At 42.0% G+C, this 19,705-nt stretch overlaps 1 protein-coding gene across 1 annotated transcript; it reads left to right on the plus strand.

Moving 5' to 3' along the window:
- The first annotated feature begins 1,111 nt into the window (after positions 1-1,111).
- LOC119165035 (sal-like protein 1) lies at positions 1,112-18,309 on the plus strand. The gene is made up of 4 exons (XM_075874456.1): positions 1,112-3,260; positions 7,586-10,612; positions 13,874-14,338; positions 17,723-18,309. Exons 2-3 carry the CDS (start codon positions 10,417-10,419, stop codon positions 14,305-14,307), a joined length of 630 nt encoding a protein of 209 aa, XP_075730571.1. The 5' UTR covers positions 1,112-3,260; positions 7,586-10,416; the 3' UTR covers positions 14,308-14,338; positions 17,723-18,309.
- The last annotated feature ends 1,396 nt before the right edge of the window (positions 18,310-19,705 follow it).

Raw genomic sequence — 19,705 nt, forward strand, 5'->3', positions numbered from 1 at the left:
AGGGGACGCACAGCCCACGCCCTAAGGAGCTTCGCGCCTAAAAAATGCTAGCCACCGGAGCCTGTGTTCCTTTTCTGCTATTTCGATGCACTGCGTCAGTGAGAACAGATTGTCTTCCAACCTCCTGTGTTTCCGAAACCCATTCTGCAGTTCTCCCAGCACCCCCTCATCCTGTATCCATGCCTGCAGTGTTTCCTTTATAATCTGCATCGCCAGCCTGTAGACCACTGATGTCACTGTTATGGGACGGTAGTTGTTTATGTCAGCTTTGTCCCCCTTTCCTTTATAGATCATGCTCATCTTGCTAAGTTTCCATCCAACGGGCACTTCACCATCGACTATTAGTTTGCTCACTGCCTCTCTCAAAGCCTGCTTAGACTTCGGACCTAATGTCTTTATCAGCATAATTGGTATGCCATCTGGGCCTGTTGATGTACTACTAGGAACCCTTTTCTCAGCCCTTTCCCACTCTCGTTGTGAAAATGAAGCCATTGCACCACTTGATTCGTCCTTGTCTATTATGGTGCTTAAAGCACTTCTTTGTTGAAATTCTTCTGTCACCCTAATTCTTATATATTCAATAGCTTCGTCCCCTTCTAGCCTAGCACTTTGGGCTGTAGTTATAATGGTAGTTACCATTAAGCGATGATAGTTACAATCAGCGCCGCTAGAGCATACTCTGGTCGTACTCACGTGACCAAAACAAAGGTTGCATCACGTGGGTGGCATCGTACAGCTAGCCAATGCCTCCTAGATTTCTCGTGCCTGCCGGATGAACGTGAAACGCCGCTTATCTATAGCGGCGCTGCCTACGTAGGAATAAAAGTTTTCGTACTTAGCCTTTGAAATTAGCAATTTTAGCGTTTGTTACTTGTTTCAGAGGATGCCTTGTATTAAAAAAAACGTTGCTGGTTGAATGACGACGTCACTTATGTAAGGTTATTTAAAATTGCGTTTACGTCTTTTAAAAACTCTTTTCGTTATTTTTGTTGCATATAAGATCAAAAGATGTAAAAACCTATTTTAAGACACTCCTACTTGAGTGGCGTCACCACCGTAGTTCCAACGACCACCGCTTCCCAAGTGACCGCCGATAATCCGACAGGCACGGGAAATCTAGGAGGCGTTGGTACAGCCAGTGGTACAGCAACCAATGCAGCAACGACGATTTCGGCTCTGCCGATGAGGGAGGGATATGTTTTCTGCATTTAGAGTGACAGAGTTTCAAGTAGATTTATGGCCGTATGGTGGTGATGCGCAGTGTCGATGTCCAGCTTTATGACGGTGCTTAAAATGGTATTCGCGATTGAAATGCGACCAGCGAGGCGGCGACTGCTAGAAGGTGGTGTAGGGTGAAACAGGACGAAGGACCCAGAGACGACGACGCTACGATGGAAGTATTCCGTATGTTTATATAAAGTTATAAAACCCCCCGATTCTTGGCCAAGCCACTGCAGTGGCTGTGGACCGCAGTGTTTCGGCGAACAAGATCAATAAGTTGTCGACGATCGATCGATGCTCTTCATCCAAGGAGAAGCTCTAATAGAGTGCTTGCTTGTCAGCTCAGTAGGGTAACGTGTATGTGGCCTCACTTGACAGTATTTAACAACAATCTACTCGCGACAGAAGCAGCCGCGTTCCTGGTTACAAGGTTGTGAATGCCGAATGCAACGCCAAACAGGACCTTGCGCTATACTTCGTCAATTATCGTGTGTGAAGTCTACGACAAAAGGAGTTGCGGAAGAGAGCATTCGCGGAAACGCGTGACTGCTTGCCAGTTTGTGTGGATGCGCCTATGACGGGAAGCTATTGCGTGAACTGCGTGCCAGCTGAAGTCGGCGAGTTGTGGTAATGTGCGAGTGAGTTCCCCTAAACGATTGCCGCCGAGTGAACGCAGTGGGAGTGACAACCAAATGTGAGCACAAATGTTTTGGTGCGGCGAGTGTTAGCGCAGAAGAGTCTCGTTCAGCCTTCAAGCCTTGTTAAAAGACTTGGTTGGTGAAGTTGCACGGCACAATTACACAAATAATGATGGGAATTAACAGTTACACATCTTTAAACTATGGCTTGTCCCACTCTCCCCTAATTGATTACATACCCCCCGCGTCGTATGTTCTTTTCGCGGGTAAACGCACGCGAGCGGGGCCTGTGAACGCGGCCGAAGCATGGGGTTTCGGAGATAGGGGCCTCTCCTTAAAATTTTAGTTAAGATTTATCTGTGCAGTAGCAATAAGATATACACAGCTTGATTAGCACACTCTGGTCCCCGAAATGCGTGTGACCGGCAGAATCGCCTGCCAACTTGGTCATGCAACAGCAATGATAGAAAGGCTCCCTGTTCTGGAAGCCTCCTTGTAACCTCTCCCCCTCCCCTCAATATGGATGCACCCCCTGCAAAAAATTCTCAGGATGCCCTTGGGCTGATTATTCATTTGTGGGGTTCAACGTCCCAAAACCACGATATGATTATGAGAGACGCCGTAGTGGAGGGCTCCGGAAATTTTGACCACCTGGGGTTCTTTAACGTGCACCCAAATCTGAGCACACGGGCCTACAACATTTCCGCCTCCATCGGAAATGCAGCCGCCGCAGCCGGGATTCGAACCCGCGCCCTGCGGGTCAGCAGCCGAGTACTGCCCTTGGGCTGAAGCGCAGATGGAATGAGCTGGCCCATTTCTATCACTGGGAGGGTGCATGTCATAACATCTCATGTATTCGACCGGTCAAATCCTGGAGCAGAGAAGAAATGCGCTGTCTGTTTTTAAAAATTGTGGAAGGACACGGGGAGGGTGGGTCTTGCTTGAGCAGCGACTGTGAACTTTGATTCTAAGGGTACAATGATGATTGCTGGAGCGTACTTTCGTGACAATCATGAGTAATTAGCTTATATACCCTTCTATGTGCTGCTCTCTTTATGCGAGGATACTGTGTGAAAACAGCATATCTTGCTGGAGTTGTCACATTAACTTACATCAGAGCTTTTGATATTGGATCCAAAAGAGTTAGCTTCCAGCCTTACTTCGTATAATATGACGATTTGTTGTACCACATTTGTTGCTTCAACCCTTGTGGTGAAACTGTGATTTTTTTTTTGTTCGTTTGCCACTATCTACGAGCTTCGTCAGCATGGCCACATCAGCAGAAATGGACTTTTGAAGAAGATACATTCAAGCGATTAATCTGTGTGTGCTGGCAAGGAGAGAACACCGAGAAAAATTGAGGAACACTTCATGGTCACTGTGCATCTTTGGTACTAAAAAGTAGGCTATTCTGATTGAGCTATGCGACATGTTTTTTTTTTTTTGTGTGTGATCCTATAACCTCCCTCGTCCCATTTCAGAGTCTGCAGAATACAGTTACTTTACATAATTCTCTTGTGTGCTTCATGTTCTCATTTCTTGTAGATTCTCAAAATCATTCCATAGGCCTCAAGAAGGAAGGCTGCGTCATTAGGACAGAGCTAGCATTTATAGAAATTACTCAAAACATTGTTGATGAAAAAGTCTGTTAATTGAAGTAAAGTAGCGAATTGGGCTAGTTGGAACGTACTCATCACAATCAGTGCACAAAATAAAAAGACAAACACAAGTGCCGTGCACTTGTGTTTTCTGTCTTTTTTTGTGTACCGATTGTGACGAGTCTGCTAATTGTGTTTCATTGCTGTTCGTACAGTTCCATTTTATATTTCACACCATGTGTGTGGTTGTGTAGGGATGCCTGCACAAAACTGTTCACCGTGTGATTTCATAGCTAGCACTGTTTGTTTACCCTGTTCTGAATGTACTGCAGTGTCTTTCAAACAAAAAGTAGTTGCTTGGACACAGTGGTAATTTTTCTATTATGCCTCCGTGCGTGTGTGTGTATGGCAGCCGTGTTTCGATGGAGGAGAAACGCTAGAGGCTCATGTATTGGTGTGATATCAGTACACGTTAAAGAACTCCAGATAGTGAACATTTTTGGCGCCCTCCTCTACAGCGACCCTCATAATCATGTTTGTAGCTTTGGGGCATGCAATCCCAACAGTTGTATGTTATGTTGGTGTCTCTATGCATTATGTGTATGCGTGATCAAGTATGTGTGTGTGTAAGGCATTTGCTTGTTCCTAAAACTATCAGAAGTGTGCTGAAGTTATATTCACTTGCCATGGTACTTTAGCCTTCAGTTATCACAATCATCGTAGCTTCATCTTACTATAATAGGTCTTTTACTGCTTTGATTCCTGTTCCTGATCCGTTTGGGTATGGTGGACACGGTATAGGGGCATGCCTAAGAAACTTCTTTTTTTTAATTTTCTATTTTGTGCAATTTGCCAACATGTCAATTTACCGTTATAGTAGGGTAGCTCTTGTATCTGGATCAGTTAGTTCCTGCTATTTGCACAGACCATAAAGCTATGATGACTTAACTAAAAGTATGGATTAGAAGAGGTACAAGCAAAGGAAGCTCTAAACTTTCCACTGTTCATTCAGGCACCCTGCACAACAAACAGGCAATGAATTGCTGTGCAGGATACCTGAAAACCTTCAATGGTGCTGTCCACTGATCCCGTCATATACTTAGGGAAAAGACCCGTCAGAAATGAGGGACAAGTGCGTTTCTGGTACATATAGTGTACTTGAGATAATTCAAACTCTGATAATTCATACTTTCATTTAATTCAAACAGAATTCAGTTTTTTGGTTGGCCCTCTATTCTTTAAATGTATTTAAAAGCCTAATTCAGACTCCATTATTTAGTTAAACTCGTACTTTTTGTGGTTTCATACAAGAAATTATCCTATGCTTTCCCACTACAATTTAAAAGTGTGCATTCTTATATAATCCTAACAGTCTAAAAATGAAAAATAAGCTCCTCAGGCCTTCAAGGAAAAAGGTTTTGGCAGTGAACAAATGTTTGAAACAAACCACATGCAATGTAAATCGTGATGCTTCTCAACTGGTATATAAAGCTTTGTCCTGAAGGCACATGTAGCGAAGAAGCAGTTGGCAGTTCACTATCTTTTTAAAAGGTCTGATCAGCAGTAAATGGCCTGTAAAGTCGTGGATTTTACATTTCTGCTTTCTGCTCATTGCATGTTGTTAGGGTTTAAAAACACTTGAAAATTTTTTAAATGTGATAAAATAAATGCCTAATCATAATGTGTGGTGTTATTTCACCCAGAGTCATTTATCTGAGAACCTCTGATAATTGAAACCTTTATAACTCAAACAAAATTCAGAGGTTCCTGTTTGAATTAACAAAGTCAACTGTAATATTCCACACTGATAAGAACTCTTGAGGGTATGTAGCGGCTTTTTTTTATTAGGACAGTACTGTGCCTATTCCCTTAAGGCCATGTAGTGGGTGCATAGCAAATTTGAAAAGGTTTCATGCACTAAGTGTTTGAAGTATGCTCTAGGAACAGGATGTCACTATTGGGTTCAACTCCTAAAGGCAAAGCTTTAGGGTCCCCTAATTTTTTTTTTATTAGGAAGCATGGAGCGTTATGTATCTGTGGTACATCTGTAGCCCCCTTTCTCTCTCTCTCTTTTTGCCTAGAGAGATCCTCATGAGGGTCTTATGGGATTGGAGGGACCCTTTTTTTAAGCTTTTCTGGTGAATTAGTGCAGTCTCTATTTCATATTAGTTGGGCAAAGCATTCGAAAAATGGTTGAAAGAAATTAGCGGTCCCCTTGCTTGTCTCCCTTCGAATTTTTTTTTTATTTAGTGTCTACACAGTTTTATGCTCCGTTTAATAGCATTGCAATTATAGTGATCTTCATTAGGGCAAAATACGATGCATGCAAACATGGATACCAGAAAGAACTCGAGGGAGCTGTTCTCGATTTGTGCACCTTGTGGACTGTCCATTTCAGTCACCGTTGATTGGCCGGAGCTTGGTGAGCGTTGCGTTCCCTGCTTCCTGTTATTTTTTTACAACTGCAACATCATTTTATAGTTACGAAGCTTCCACAACTCTCGACTATAATGAGAGGGACAGAATGCGCTTCATAGGAACAAGCGCAGCCCCCAGACGTTAACTTTTTGGAGGCTGTGCATGAACTGTGATCACATTAGTTCTTGAATGAAGTTTAATGCAGCTGCCTTCCTAACATGACTGGAATGTCAGTACACATTCTCTGCATCGTTTTCAAACATCTGAACATTTTCATATGCAAGTTCTTAATTGTCAACCTTGTTTTAAGTATCTTGTTGCTGTACATTTGGTCCACATTTCTTCAGTCCATTGATGTGGTCAGGAATGCCATGACATCGTGGCTTGCCCCTTTTTCAAGCAACTGAATGCACTCTGCCAAAGTGGACATGTTCACCAGCTGGACAGTTTGAAAAACTCGTTGCTAGACAACACAAACTGCATTGCTGTTGTCCCGATTTCTCACTTGTGCATGAGTTACCATGCCTACCATCTCCTATAAATAATTTATATTAGCTTAGTCTGCTGTGTTTCAAGTTCTATTATGCTTTTTATTGCTTGATGTATTATCAAATGTAACAATAGAATGAGCATAGATAACACCTTATATTTTTTCGCTAGATTTAATACATGGTAGCAAAAAGACTTGATTCCACCCTGGACGCACAGTAAAAAATAATGAGTGCCAATATATCAATGTGTGGAAATCATCCCCGTAGTCAATTAGTCATGTGAGGCGTGACTCTCAAAACTTGACCTTTGAAGCCTATTGATGATTCTTGACTTGGCCTGGCGAGCCGCAACATAGCCTGTGATTTTAGAGAAAAGAGGTTCCACACTCAGTGACCACCACTCAAGCAGCCTTAGGGCCTGTCCATGCGCTATCCGCACAGCCGCATCGCACGTCGCGAGACACCTGCCATACGCATGCGCAGGGCGAAAGAGCATATTGGCGATGCTCTTTTGCTCTCCGCTTGCGTGCGGCAGGTATCCCACTACGTGATGGGCAGATGTGCAAATAGCACGTGGATAGGCCCTTAGCCTATTGAAAGTTATTTTTACCTCACTCCCCCAACCTCCTTCTCCCCGATTTCTCTTGGATGGGATATCTCCTTTGCAAATCAGTACATTTGTAGAGCTTCGCAAGCTAAGGATTCATTTATCATCATGTCAATTTTGTAAGTTGCCCACCATAATGCTCTGGAGTTCTTACTTTCATTCTCTAACTTTCAAATAACTAACATCTGAGCTAGCTTGTATATATTCATGTTCAAAGACAGGACGTACAAACACAGACACCAGAGAAAAGTGAATGCACCACAAGTGCCGTTAGTTGTGGCCTTATTTCTCTTGTGCGTCCGTGTTTGCATGCTCCGTAATTTAACACCCTTACCTTATTTTCTTCACTTAACGTTAAACATTCTGCTACTTCATGACGCACTTGCATGTCAGCTGTCAACACAGATAGCTGGTAAAACAGCGCAAAAGGAAATGTTGGCGAGTAGAAAGAACAAGGAAACAAAAACGACTTTCCTTTTATGCTGTTTTACATATGGATGTGTAACAACTGCCTTGCATTCAGGCGCCATTAGGTTACAGATGACTGTGCTTTATTTCGTAAGTCAGCCTGCTCACTGTGTGGCTCAGAATTTCCCTCTTTCCTTGGTGCAGAACTGTTGCCACCTGGAGGCATCTTTTTCAAGCATGAATGCCGGAACACTGGGAAGTGTCTTGCATAGCAGCTGCTGAGTGCATGTGCCCTAGCTTCCTAAAAGATAAGGAAGAATCGTCGAAGGACTCTCACATTGGTGCCGCTACTGCAGCAAGTGTTTTTCTTCCAAAAAGCAACCCAGACAGCCACATGCCTTTACTGGCGAGAGACTGTTCCACCATCACTTCTACGCTATGAACATTGCACAAAAATGCTGCATTTTCTGCCGCATACAAAACTGACCGTATAAAAGCCATTTCAGCGTCTCATTTGCCCAGTGACATTCAGCTACATGTCATATATATGAAGCTTCAGGATAAAGTACATGTGCGGCAGATCATGCGTTTTCTGCGAGGCACTGCCACTGACATTATTTCTTTTTTACCAGACTTGTGAATTTATTGACTTTGTGCTGTTTACAACGTGTTACTCTGCGTTTTTATGGCAATATGAAAAACTTAAGTTGCTCGTTTTATTGTAGTGTTTCAATATTGAAAGCTCATTATCTGTTTACCAAATAGCATCAGCTTCTCTCTTCTCAGTTCATCATTAGTGTGCAATTTTTTGTTCCACCAATGCCGATGTAGGTGAAATGTTTTTGTTCTCCATTGAATGTGCTTCACGAATCAGTGTTTTAAGTGTCTTTAATGCAACTCTTTGTGTCCCAGCTGCCTTGGACATATCTAGATTAGGGTTTAACTACTGTATACATATCTGCATAAAATAACGGTATTATTTTTTTTAAGAATGGGTTACTTAAACTCATAATATCCAACAGATTGCATAAAGGAAAAGAAATAACTACATTTTAATAATTTACCCCAGGAGAAATGCAGGAAGAAAAAAAAGTGTTTGCTTGCAACAACTGTTATTTTTTTTTGCTAAGAGTAACCAGCAAATGCTAGAGCACTTACTCTGTTTGCCTTGAGCATGCAAGGCCTTATTTATTTTTCTTACATTCTATTGCTTGTACATAAAGTTGTGGATTTCCATTAGCAGATTTCACCCATAGCACTTATAAGGCACATCATTGACCAGTTCACCATGAAGCATACAAGTGCTCTCGTAAACGAAGTGCTTGTCAGACAAAAGCTCATCGACATCAATGTTGCAGCCATATAGGTAGATTGGTGCAGTGCCTATAAAGGCGCATTACTATATTCCTATTTTGTGAAAACAACTGTGCGAATTTAATGTCTTGGAAAAGGCAAGAAAGGATAATGGTGGTTGAAAATAAAAACCACACTGGGTTCGTGGATGTCTTCTTGCAAAACTGTCCTTTTTTTTTTCACAATTGAAAGCATTCTTCGATGACTGTGGTTACAACACCTATCAGCTCGTACATTTCATGTGCACTGGTTGTTTATCAGTTCGTTAGTGTAGCTGTTACACTAAACTACATCGTCTTACAGGTGTGTCTATACACTCAAACCCCATTATAACAAAGGAGCATTTAACATGAAATTATGTTTGTTACATTAAAGAATTCATTTAATGGTGTATTCTCAATACTATATCTATTGCAAGGCTACTCTTTATTTACTTTGTTATAACTAATATTTCATTATATCTGAGTTCATTATATCAAGGTGTGAGTGTATATAACATTGTAGCCCAACAGACATCACTTAGTAGGCACCTGAGAGTTCTTCATTGTACTGAGGAACTATAATATTGCTCAGAAAAGAGATATTTCCATGTCGCTGATCGGGACTGTTGTGAGTAAAGAGGGCTTGAATTATTTTGCTGTTTTCCTTACATCAATAAGGATTCTCCATCTGTACATTTGTGGAATCAGTTCTCCGGTTGGGTACCTCATGTTTGTGTTGAGAATCCTGCCCGTGTTTTGTGCACTGCTGTCAGCGTTATTCAATTATACGTGTTGCGAAACTTCATTCTGAAATTCGGACACGGAGTTGGCCCAATTTTTTGGGAGTTAGCTGACGTTCGGGCCACCTGAGAGCGGCAACACAAAACACAAATAATGAGTTTAATAGTGGGCGTGGGGATCAACAGGTGGCACGAGAATCTGCTTACTCCCTAGAGAGGGGGGCCAATGACGTGTCCGGATTTGGTACATGCAGCCTATGGGAAGTTTTGCAACTCATATGATTGAATAACTCTGAAATGCTGTCACCTTACTGCTGTCTAGGTTCCAAGTGGTTTTTGCACTACACTTCGTTACAACCTGAGAACAAATTCCAGTTCTGCATACACTCATTGCTGTTCCTCTCACTAAGAATTTGCACAAGTGCTCATACCAATAGCGCTTGCTCATTTTCGGGATGTGAAGCACTTCTGAAGTGTTTCAAATAGTTGAATTTCTGGTATGCACATTTATGTTTCCGCTTTTAGGCCGGAAAGTTGAACATTTCAGTAAATCTCATCAAGGGTTCCGACATCACTGCCCGACCAAAGAGAATGTTTTAAAAAGTAAACACAATTTTTTTTACTATTAATATCCGTGGCAATCACATTATCTAAGAAAGAGTACTTTATGTTTGAGTGGAAACCAACTAGCGCGACAGTCTTCCACAGGTGAATAGCAGGTGCGCCATGGCTCTATAGGCAGCGCGTACATTTCTTTTTCTTGGAGTGTAATGAAGCGTAGCTAGCCTCACTATTTCATTTTCATGTAATTTTCGTTTGCTAACATTTTGCCGCTTTTTATTGCACAGAATTCGTCCTTTTGTGTCACCTCCCTGCTGCATCATTGCCTCCGAGCTCCAAGAGTGGAAAAGATGTGCAGCAGTGCCTTGTGTGTGGTTATACCACGCCTTACGCCCACGTCATGAGGAATCACCACAAAACGCACACGGACGAGCGGCCGTACAAGTGCGCGACCTGCAACAAGGGCTTCAAAAGGAAGGGCCACCTGGATGAGCACCTCTACATTCACTCCGGCAAGAAATCCTTCAAGTGCCACCTCTGTCCTAGTGACTTTGCCCAAAAGACGGGGCTTATGCACCACTTGAAGAAACACAAGGGCTAGGAGCTTTTGACCTGTGATGTTCACATGTGAACTGCTACTGAAGTGTCTGGCATGCATCAATGATTCAGTTGCACCAAGTGCAGGACTATAGATGATAAGACTGGGACTAGCTCGGTTTTTGCCTGAGTGAAATGTGTTGATGGACTACCATAACCAATGATGGAAACACTAGTCATTGAGGTTCTTGAAACTTGTAATGAGTGTTGATATCAATGCTTATGTCTGTAATTATTACTCTTTTCACATTCATCCTAAAGGTTTATCGAATAAAGTTCCTTGTGAGCTACTGGTTTAATCATGCTCAGGATCAGGGGCATATCCAGAAACTTTTTCCAAAGGGGGAGTTCAATCGCTTTGTATGTATGTTCATGCGTGCATTTGTATGTGTGCATATACAAACCCATGCAAACAAACAATATCGGGGAGATCGATTACCTCGGCTAGGCCACTATTCAGGATTGTGTCAACACGGCCCTTCGAGAACAGAGCATTATTCTTGCTTCAGAAGACAATACATATTGTTTTTCACTCTTACAGTCTCCATGTCATTGGCTTTATCATTTTGGTAGTGATTCAAAGTTCTCTGTTTTTTTAGTTTTATTATGATGTGCTTGAAGAGCCAACTGATGTTTTCTTTCACTTACTTTTCTTCCCAGCAGAAGAGTAGGTTCCCATATGTTTTGATGTCCATTGCTCTGCCTCTTTACACTGTTTTTAGAGAATCCTACAAAAGATAATTGGTTTCTAAGATCAAATTATGATGCCACTCATAGTGCATCTCTAAGATTGCTTTACAGCTCTTCAATCATACCGGTTGCGAAACTTCATTCTGAAATTTCGACATGCCTGGGTAGAACATTGCGGAAGATAGCAAACTGGTGCGCCACCTGGTAGTGGGGACAGAAAACGCATCACATTTTCACAGTCGCTGCAATCATGGCTGTCATTGCATGAGTTGCCATGACAGCAGAATGTACTTTCAAGAAAAGTTGTAGAGTTTTAAGCCTGCTGTAGTATCGGCAATATGTGGGCCACAAGTGTAAACACACTGCTTGCATCATCACTGCTTCATTGCTTCTGACCTTGTTTAGCGCAGTACACAAGAATTCTGTGTATTTGCTTCCTTATCACACAGGTGGTGGTACATTCGGTAGACCTCTGCTATTCAGCCAATAGTATATTCTGATCTTTATTCATGGAGTCCATAGAAAGTTGTGCAGCTTGCATAATTGAAGAACTCTCGGGTGCAGTCTTGTATATGTACTGTGATAGAATGGAACTTCACAAGAGAACGAAAAGAAGCAAACAGCCGATAAGAGAAGGGGAAATGCCCTTGAAGAATGCATGCCGTTTTAATCGTCTACTAGGGGACCATATAATAAATGAAAAAATCTATTCAATGCATTAAAAAATATAGAAATATTTTAACTGAATATAGCCTTTTCTTTTTCAAACCTTAGAACTGAACAGTGGGATCACCCAAGTTTTATTTGTGTCTATCTCTTGATTGGGCACTTAATAGAGTTTCGCAAGATGTTCGATGGTGGCCATGGTGGCCATTTTCACAAACTGTCGATGCGGAATCGGATTAATCTTGACACAAAAACATCAAGCCAATTCGCTTCTCTGACCCTAGCGCTTATGTCCGATACAATTCAAGTTGTCCAGATACCATTCTACATCCATTCTGTCAAATGAAACATTGTCTCTAGCTGTTCTTTGCCTAGCAGACAACAAAACGATTGATCGCACTGCCTTTTCCAGTTGCTCGTTTCCCATTTGACTGGCAGATGAGGCTCCAGCAATCTTGTTCAGCACGAGAGAACATTCTATCTCAAAATATGCACAAAATCACACCCCTGGTTCACACGTGCCTGTGCGTCGTGCATGCACAGCAATCTATGTCGTTTTCAGAAATCTCGAAATCAAACATACTGGAGCATAAAATTCTTCGCTTAGGACATACCCGGCTTCAATTTATATTTAAGTCACATCTGATGCTCAATAAGCTGGTAACTCTTAAATATCTTTGCTTTGGCAAATCAGTTTTGCAGATTGACACAATGTGGAAGAAAGTCCATTACACGAGGTGGAAGGAAAGGCATCTTTGAAAAAGGACACACGAGAAGCTGTACTGTGTTCCCTCATCTGCCCTTCTTTCATTTGTGTTGTGCAGTCATGTCTATATTGAATCAACAACTCGCTCAAGCTACCACTTTGAGACAGAGTTTATCTTCATTTTGTGATTGATTCCAGTTCTCTCTTTGATGTAAAAAATTGCTTTGTTTTTATCATGTTTATGATGACTTTCAGTGTTTCTTATGTTGGAGTTACCTGCTGTTTTGCTGGTGTGAGGGACACAATTTGTTATTGTAGTGGTCACAGTGGTGATAATGGTATAAAAGCAAAAAAAAGAATATTTGTTTGTCTCAGAGGCTCCATGACAAGCCTCTTCAGTAGACCCAAGCCTCGGAGCATAGCCTTCAACGGCATCCTTAGTGGAAAGGAACCATCATACTTTTGTGCCACTTTCATAGCAGAATGGCCCACACTGCACCTAACAGCTGCTGAGAAATGGTTCTGTAATGCGGGACACACTCGAGGTTTGACGAGAACATGTTGAGCACTCCTGTTATTTAATGCTGCACGATTCCTAGGGTTCAAAGTACAGAGTTGCCTTTAAACACATCAGAGCATGCAGAACTGATGTGCAGTATTGTCCATTATAATTAGTTTGATCTACAATCCATTTCTGCAGTCACTGATACACGGTTACGATGTTAAAAAAAAAGTGTCAGGTCCGCCAATATTATCTCGACATGTTTGCTCTTGGCCTGTTGAAAACAACCTTGCTAGCTCGTTTTCGCTTGAACTATAAATGCTTTTTTTCAGCTAATGTATATACTGCTCATATTAAGGATTAAAGGTTCATTACTTCTGAAGAGATCAAGTTTAGCTGAGCAATAATATGAAGGTCCCTGACAAATTTATAATGATGTTCAAGTTTTCGGCTTAAGCCAAAGACACACGCATTTATATGAGGAAGTCGACTGCTTGAAACACCAAAGAAGTGCTTGATGTCACAAAAATGAGTAGGTGCTATTGGATGGAGCACTTATGCAAATTCTATATGGTGGGAACCATGATGCCTGTCCTCAGCGCTGCCATACTTGCTTAAGTTGTAATCGAGTCCAGCACTTGTTAGCTAGCAGGTGTAAAAAATGCAGGTAATGTAGAATTTTTCATTCGGTGTGATTTCTGCACCAGATTTATTTGTCTGTTACAGGCACCATCAGAGGACAGCGCATCGCTTATGAACACGGGGATGACTTGTCTGCCACACATGTGGGTCAACAGTTCTCTCCCACTGATGACGGTGCAAGCGGTCCTTGCGCTTCTAAATCTGCGCACGGTGGTGTGTTGTACACTTGTGCTTATTGCAGCAAGACTTTCATGAGGCGTAACAGCCTTAACATCCACCTGCGAATTCACACTGGCGAGAGACCTTTTCGGTGTCAACTGTGCCCTCGAGCCTTCACTCAGAAAGTACACCTCATGGATCACGTACGATCGCACACCGGGGAAAGACCGTTCCAGTGCCACTTTTGTCCAATGGCCTTCGTCCGCAAGTTTCATCGGAAGTACCACGAGCAGTGCAAGCACTTGAAGCGGACTGCTACTACTCCTTGACAGGCCGGCCAGATGTCTGTGACACTTGCCGGTGAGGTTAGCAGTCTTCGCATGAGAGATGTCCTTGCTTGTCTTCAACTGCTATGAAACGCGGTCAGATGTGCTCGGAAGAAAAAAAATCAATGTGTGGATGTCGTTCAGAATAAATCAACAAGTACTATTTGGAGAGCACTGAAGAGATCGAGATAAAATGGGCATATTTGTTAAGGAAGCGTTTATCAGGTTGTGTGGCAGCCATAGTGAACTTCGAATTGCACGAGAATTGTATTTGTACATTCTGCTTAGCTCCAACTGATCCTTACGAGACTTCAAAATGTTGTTACAAGCCATCACAAACATGAAATAGTAAGTACAACTGACAATGCATTTCAGTCAGATCTACTTAACTGGACCAAGGCTATATTCATAAAGAGCGCTCCTTCAAAGGACGTTCACGCCCCTTGAAGCTAAAAATTTGACTTCTGGTGTTGATGTCTGATGGTAACGAAACCCACGTGCCCAAACGATGTCACATCTCACCCTCAAATTTCTTGTGGCCCACCCTCAATATTGTATTTGTGCTATTTGAAAATTGAATAAGCATCTTATCCGCTCTCATTGGCTTTGCCTAATCAAAGCACATCACCAAGTGATTCTGTCATGGGACCAAGTAAAGAAATGGTGTCGAAAAGGGCACGTAACTGTGTGATGATGTCATGTTGCAACGTCACGTGACGTGAATGTTGCAGTGGTATGAACATTGGCAAAGTACACATGTCCACATAACTCACACCCTCATCACATGCTCCAGTCTGCATCTGTTTGCGCTCCTCGCGTCTTTCATGTTTAATGCGCATGAGGAGACGTAAGTGCCTCAGTAACTTGTTACTTTGCTATGCTATTTGCTGTGTCATGTTCTAGCTGGCGAAAGCACAGAGACAAAAGTGGCACTTAAGCAGGGAAACACGCTTGCTCTCAACAACCATTTACTTCAGAAATGGTGCGAGATATACAGCCAGGCAGGGGCTATCCTGCAAGGGACTAATACTAGAACATTTATGTTGGGTGTCACCAGCAGCAGTTATTGAGATTATCTCTACCATGTTGGTCATGTACATGCTGATCGGTGGGCACCAGCACAAAAAAAAAAAGAAAAAAAGAAAAAAAAAAACACGTTTGCTTTCAACTCTGCCTATTTATGTGTCTGCTTGTTAGAACTCTGTTAGAACTGGCACTCTGTGTGTGTGTGTGCGTGCGCGTGTGTGTTTGTTTGTGTGTGTGTCCCTTTGTCAATGTCTTTGTCAATGTTTATATGTTACTTGGCCTTTTGCATGGATGCATTGACTCGGGAATGGCTTCAACCCTGTCATCGTAGAATTGTGGAAGAAATAGTGTTTTAATCAGTTCCCACAAATAATGTAAAAACTGATTGTTTGAGAGGACATTCAAGTGTTCTTGCAGTTTTGATGCCATTTAAAGAAAAATTGATGCCTTCTGTAATAACGCACCACACTCACAGTATAAATTTTTGCACTTGTGTATATTTTATGGTTGGCCTCACTGTCTGACACCCAAGTGACAGAGGTTTATTTAGTGATCTTGCATCATGGTTATCTGAACTTGTCAAATTGCATCATAACATTTGTTGACAAAGATCTACATCTCAGCTGATTTGTATTGTTTCTCTGCAGAGCTACCTGCTTTTTATTTTGCGTACAAAGGAAGGACACACAATAGACACAATAAAACAGGCAATGACTTACACTTCTATCAACCATGTACTATAATATGCATATACAAGGTGTCCCAGATGTAGGGCACCAGGTTTTTAAAAAAGCATGACAGCGTTATGCCCAGCAACTTAGTGCTTGTAAGGATTCATGCAAGAGACAACGCCCGTACTCTAGGCCTGCTAGTCTTGTTCACCCTCTGCTTCGCTCCCCACATGCCCCAACTCTGGTATCGCTCTTCGTCACCACATACTATATATGTTGTTCTTAGTAGAGTGAAGTAGCCGCTAGTTGTGTTTTCATTGATGATGTTCAATTAGTTAATTATAATGAATTTAAAAAGTCATAAAGTACCCAAATAAAGTGTAAGTTGATGAGGTCTATATAAGCATATTTAAGCAATATCTAACTGCAATACTTTCAGTAATTTATTAATTGTGCACTCATTTTTTCCAGCTGAACAAGAAAGCCTGCAAATATGAAAATGCCACGTGCATCAAGAAGCAGAGCCCTCTGACATGCTTTCTGCGAGGTTGCCAGTGTAACGGGAAAAATGCAGAAGTGGAAAACATTTTTTTTTTTCTAAGCCAGTTGTACTGCAAAGCGCAGCTGTACGAACTACGAGTATTGATTTGCCTGTGTTTCTCATGTGTTTAGCTAGTTTATTTGCTCTTTTCTGTCATTTTGTGTTGTCTATTTTCTGTTATTTGATGCTGGTATTCGTGGGAAAGCACGTGCTGGTATGAAACGTGGTACTTGCATGACCAATGCTAGACATGAGGTAACAACATGGAGGTCTGTTAAACTGCTCTGCAATTAAGAAAATATCACCCTGGCTCTTCATGTACCACTTCCATGATGAAGCACCGTGTCGCTTTGGTCTTCCCAAGTCAGGCAATAGTCAGAGCAGCGGTCAGGCTGCGCTATCAGAAAGATCAGCTGTCCATGAAATATGGATAACGACAGTGACATGAAATCGAGGGTAAGGAATTCTTCTAAAATGATGACACATTCTGTTGCTGATCAACTCGCAGCGCAGTTGCTTGCGAAGAGCTTATTTGAGGGCGGTACTTTGTTATGCGGCTGGGAGTGTAGTCACATGGTATTTATCATGTTTCATGGGCTTTATGTGCTTAAAAACAATGAGAACTCAATATGTTGCTAATAATGATGCATTTGTCTCCTAAATACGCCTACATGATATATGCTTCAGTAACATTTTAATAAATATGTGAGTACCTGTCGAGTTACTAATGAAATCTCGTCAATTAAAAGCTTACTGGTGTCTATTTCTGTATGTTGGAAACAAACATGCACAAATTTTTCCTCACATAACTCAGTTTTTATTTAGAATGCATCGTCACTATTATTGGGGAAGGGGACAGCGGAGTTAAAGAAAGTGGAAAGAAGAGGCCATTTTCTCATGGAATTAATACCCACAGCACTGAGTGTTGGGTCGAGACACCTTTCTTTCCATTAGAAAATCAGTGTAGCCTGTGGAATTAGGAATCGTACCCAGTACTTTCTGGATTAGAAGCGGATGCTCCAACCTTGTTCTTTTAATGTGCTTGTTCTTTTAATGATTTCATCTTCCATTTGTCACTCTCACATCCATCCTACCCCTGTGCAATGTGCGTATTCCGGCTGGGCTCACTGTCTTGCACCGCATCAATATAAGCTGAAAATGCACCACTTTGCCTGCGCAGGCCTGGTCGCCGTACGTCATCACCCTGGCTACAGGAAAAAAGAACATGTGCAGCAGTGTCACGTGTGTGGCTATTCCACGACCAACAGGAGAGACTTTCGAAAACATGGAATAATACACACGGGCAAGAGCCAATTCAAATGTGACCAATGTGGCAGAGCCTTCAACCGCAAGGACAACCTGAAAGAGCACGCTCGCCTCCACTCTGGGGAGAGACCTTTCCGTTGCCACCTCTGTCCCAGTGACTTTACGCAGAAGTCGGGCCTTGCACACCACTTGCGTACTCACAGACGTGGGAAGCTTCTCGCTGATAGGGTTCAATTGTGACAGAAAAGTGTGAGAGATGTGCACCCATACCTCGGTGAAACCTGCCAGTGACCCACTTGAAAGACTGAAAGGACATGCACGATGGCAGGACAGATGCTAGTGGGCTGTGGAACTTCTTGGTGTTTGTAATGAATGTTGAAAAGCACACCAACATGTGAATTTGGTTATGTGCCACATGTGTGTGGTACGTGCATGCCATTATCTACTCCTATTCACGTGTTGATATCTCTAGATGTATTGAATAAAATGATGGCTGAAGTACTTGTTCGGTAATGTTTAGGTCTGAGTCGATGCAAGGCTCTGATAACAAACCTTTTTACGTTTTGCTGCCAAACCACGTATACATCATTATTCTCACAAGCCCTGTTTGTGTGATAGACTGGCTTTGTGATTTGGTTCAAAAAAGAAAGGCCTTTATTTTTCTGTGATTGCTTTCTCGTAGCAGTTAATGTAACTATGGTGCACCTCATGGGCACATTTTTCGGTATGATTGAGTAGCTTATGACACGTTATGATGTCTAATGCTAAGTTTCCTAGATAAGGTGGTCCCTTGATCACGTTTTTGTTATCACATTGTCAAAACATGCTATGCTCAAAGAAAGGGGACACATTCCATGATATCCAAACTGGACACCCACATTGCTATTGTCTTCAACTCATGCAGCCTATCAGCATAAGGGTCTGCCTGGTTTTGGAAGATGATGAGTGCAGCCTTGTTTTGTGACAGGAAAGCTCCGCAGATTAAAGGGAAAAGTAAGCTTAAACTTGCAGTCATCGTTTCTCGTCATATTATTACCTTGAAAATGTCCTATTAGAATAACGAAACTAAATGCTCAAGAAGATGAAAAATTCTAGAACGGAGGTGCTGCTGGAGCCAGCGATTAAACAGGCAGACTTGTCTTTGATAGGGCTCCTACTGCTTTCCACAGCTCTGTGTATGTGCACACCTTCACTGCTCTCTCCCAACGACAAAAGGGAAGTTGGAGAAGAGAGCAAATGTCAAGAAAAAGGAAGAAAGATAATCTACTGGAGAGCTATTGTATTATTTTGGCTTGTCATAGCAGCAGAGTAAGTGGGGGAAAAAAGTCCTAAATAAAAGAAGGACAACAACCAGAGTGAGGGGTGGGGAAAGAGAGTCTCCGGGAATGTACAAGGGCTTTGTTGGCATGAATGGGTAAGTGGCGAGGGCAGGGAAAAAAAGGGCTTTACACTGCGTTATAAATCAGATGTGGGTCAAGAAAATTGTACTATTGTATTTCACCAAAACCGCGCACATCGCATACGAGCAGCAATTGAACCTTACATTTACCGGGTCAGAATAGTTAACAATGCTTAGAAAAGCACCTGCTATGTCGAATAGTTTCTAGAGTGCCCTTTGAAACATTTGTGCCCATTGACTGGAGTTTATTGAATTTATAAGTTAGGTACAACTGTGTTTTCTCTCTATCTCTCGGAGACTGAAAATTTGAAGTATTGAGTTAATCAATGTTGTCACCTTCCACATTGAAGTGCTGCACTACTGCTTTGAGCAAATTATTCTCTTCGTCTACATGATGCCCTAATACTGATTGTTTGCTAATCTATCGCTTGTGACTAAGTGAATATTCGGGCATGTTAGTAATGTTTGAACGAGTGCAGGTAAGACTAAATTTTACAC

Source organism: Rhipicephalus microplus, chromosome 9 (assembly GCF_043290135.1).
Source record: "Rhipicephalus microplus isolate Deutch F79 chromosome 9, USDA_Rmic, whole genome shotgun sequence".
NCBI lineage: Eukaryota > Metazoa > Arthropoda > Arachnida > Ixodida > Ixodidae > Rhipicephalus > Rhipicephalus microplus.

Excerpts from the sequence above, each read along its gene's own strand:
- LOC119165035 (XM_075874456.1), top strand. The coding sequence starts at position 10,417 with ATGAGGAATCACCACAAAACGCACACGGACGAGCGGCCGTACAAGTGC. Across the intron at positions 10,613-13,873 it reads CCACTTGAAGAAACACAAGG|TTCTGCACCAGATTTATTTG; the intron begins GCTAGGAGCTTT and ends ATTCGGTGTGAT.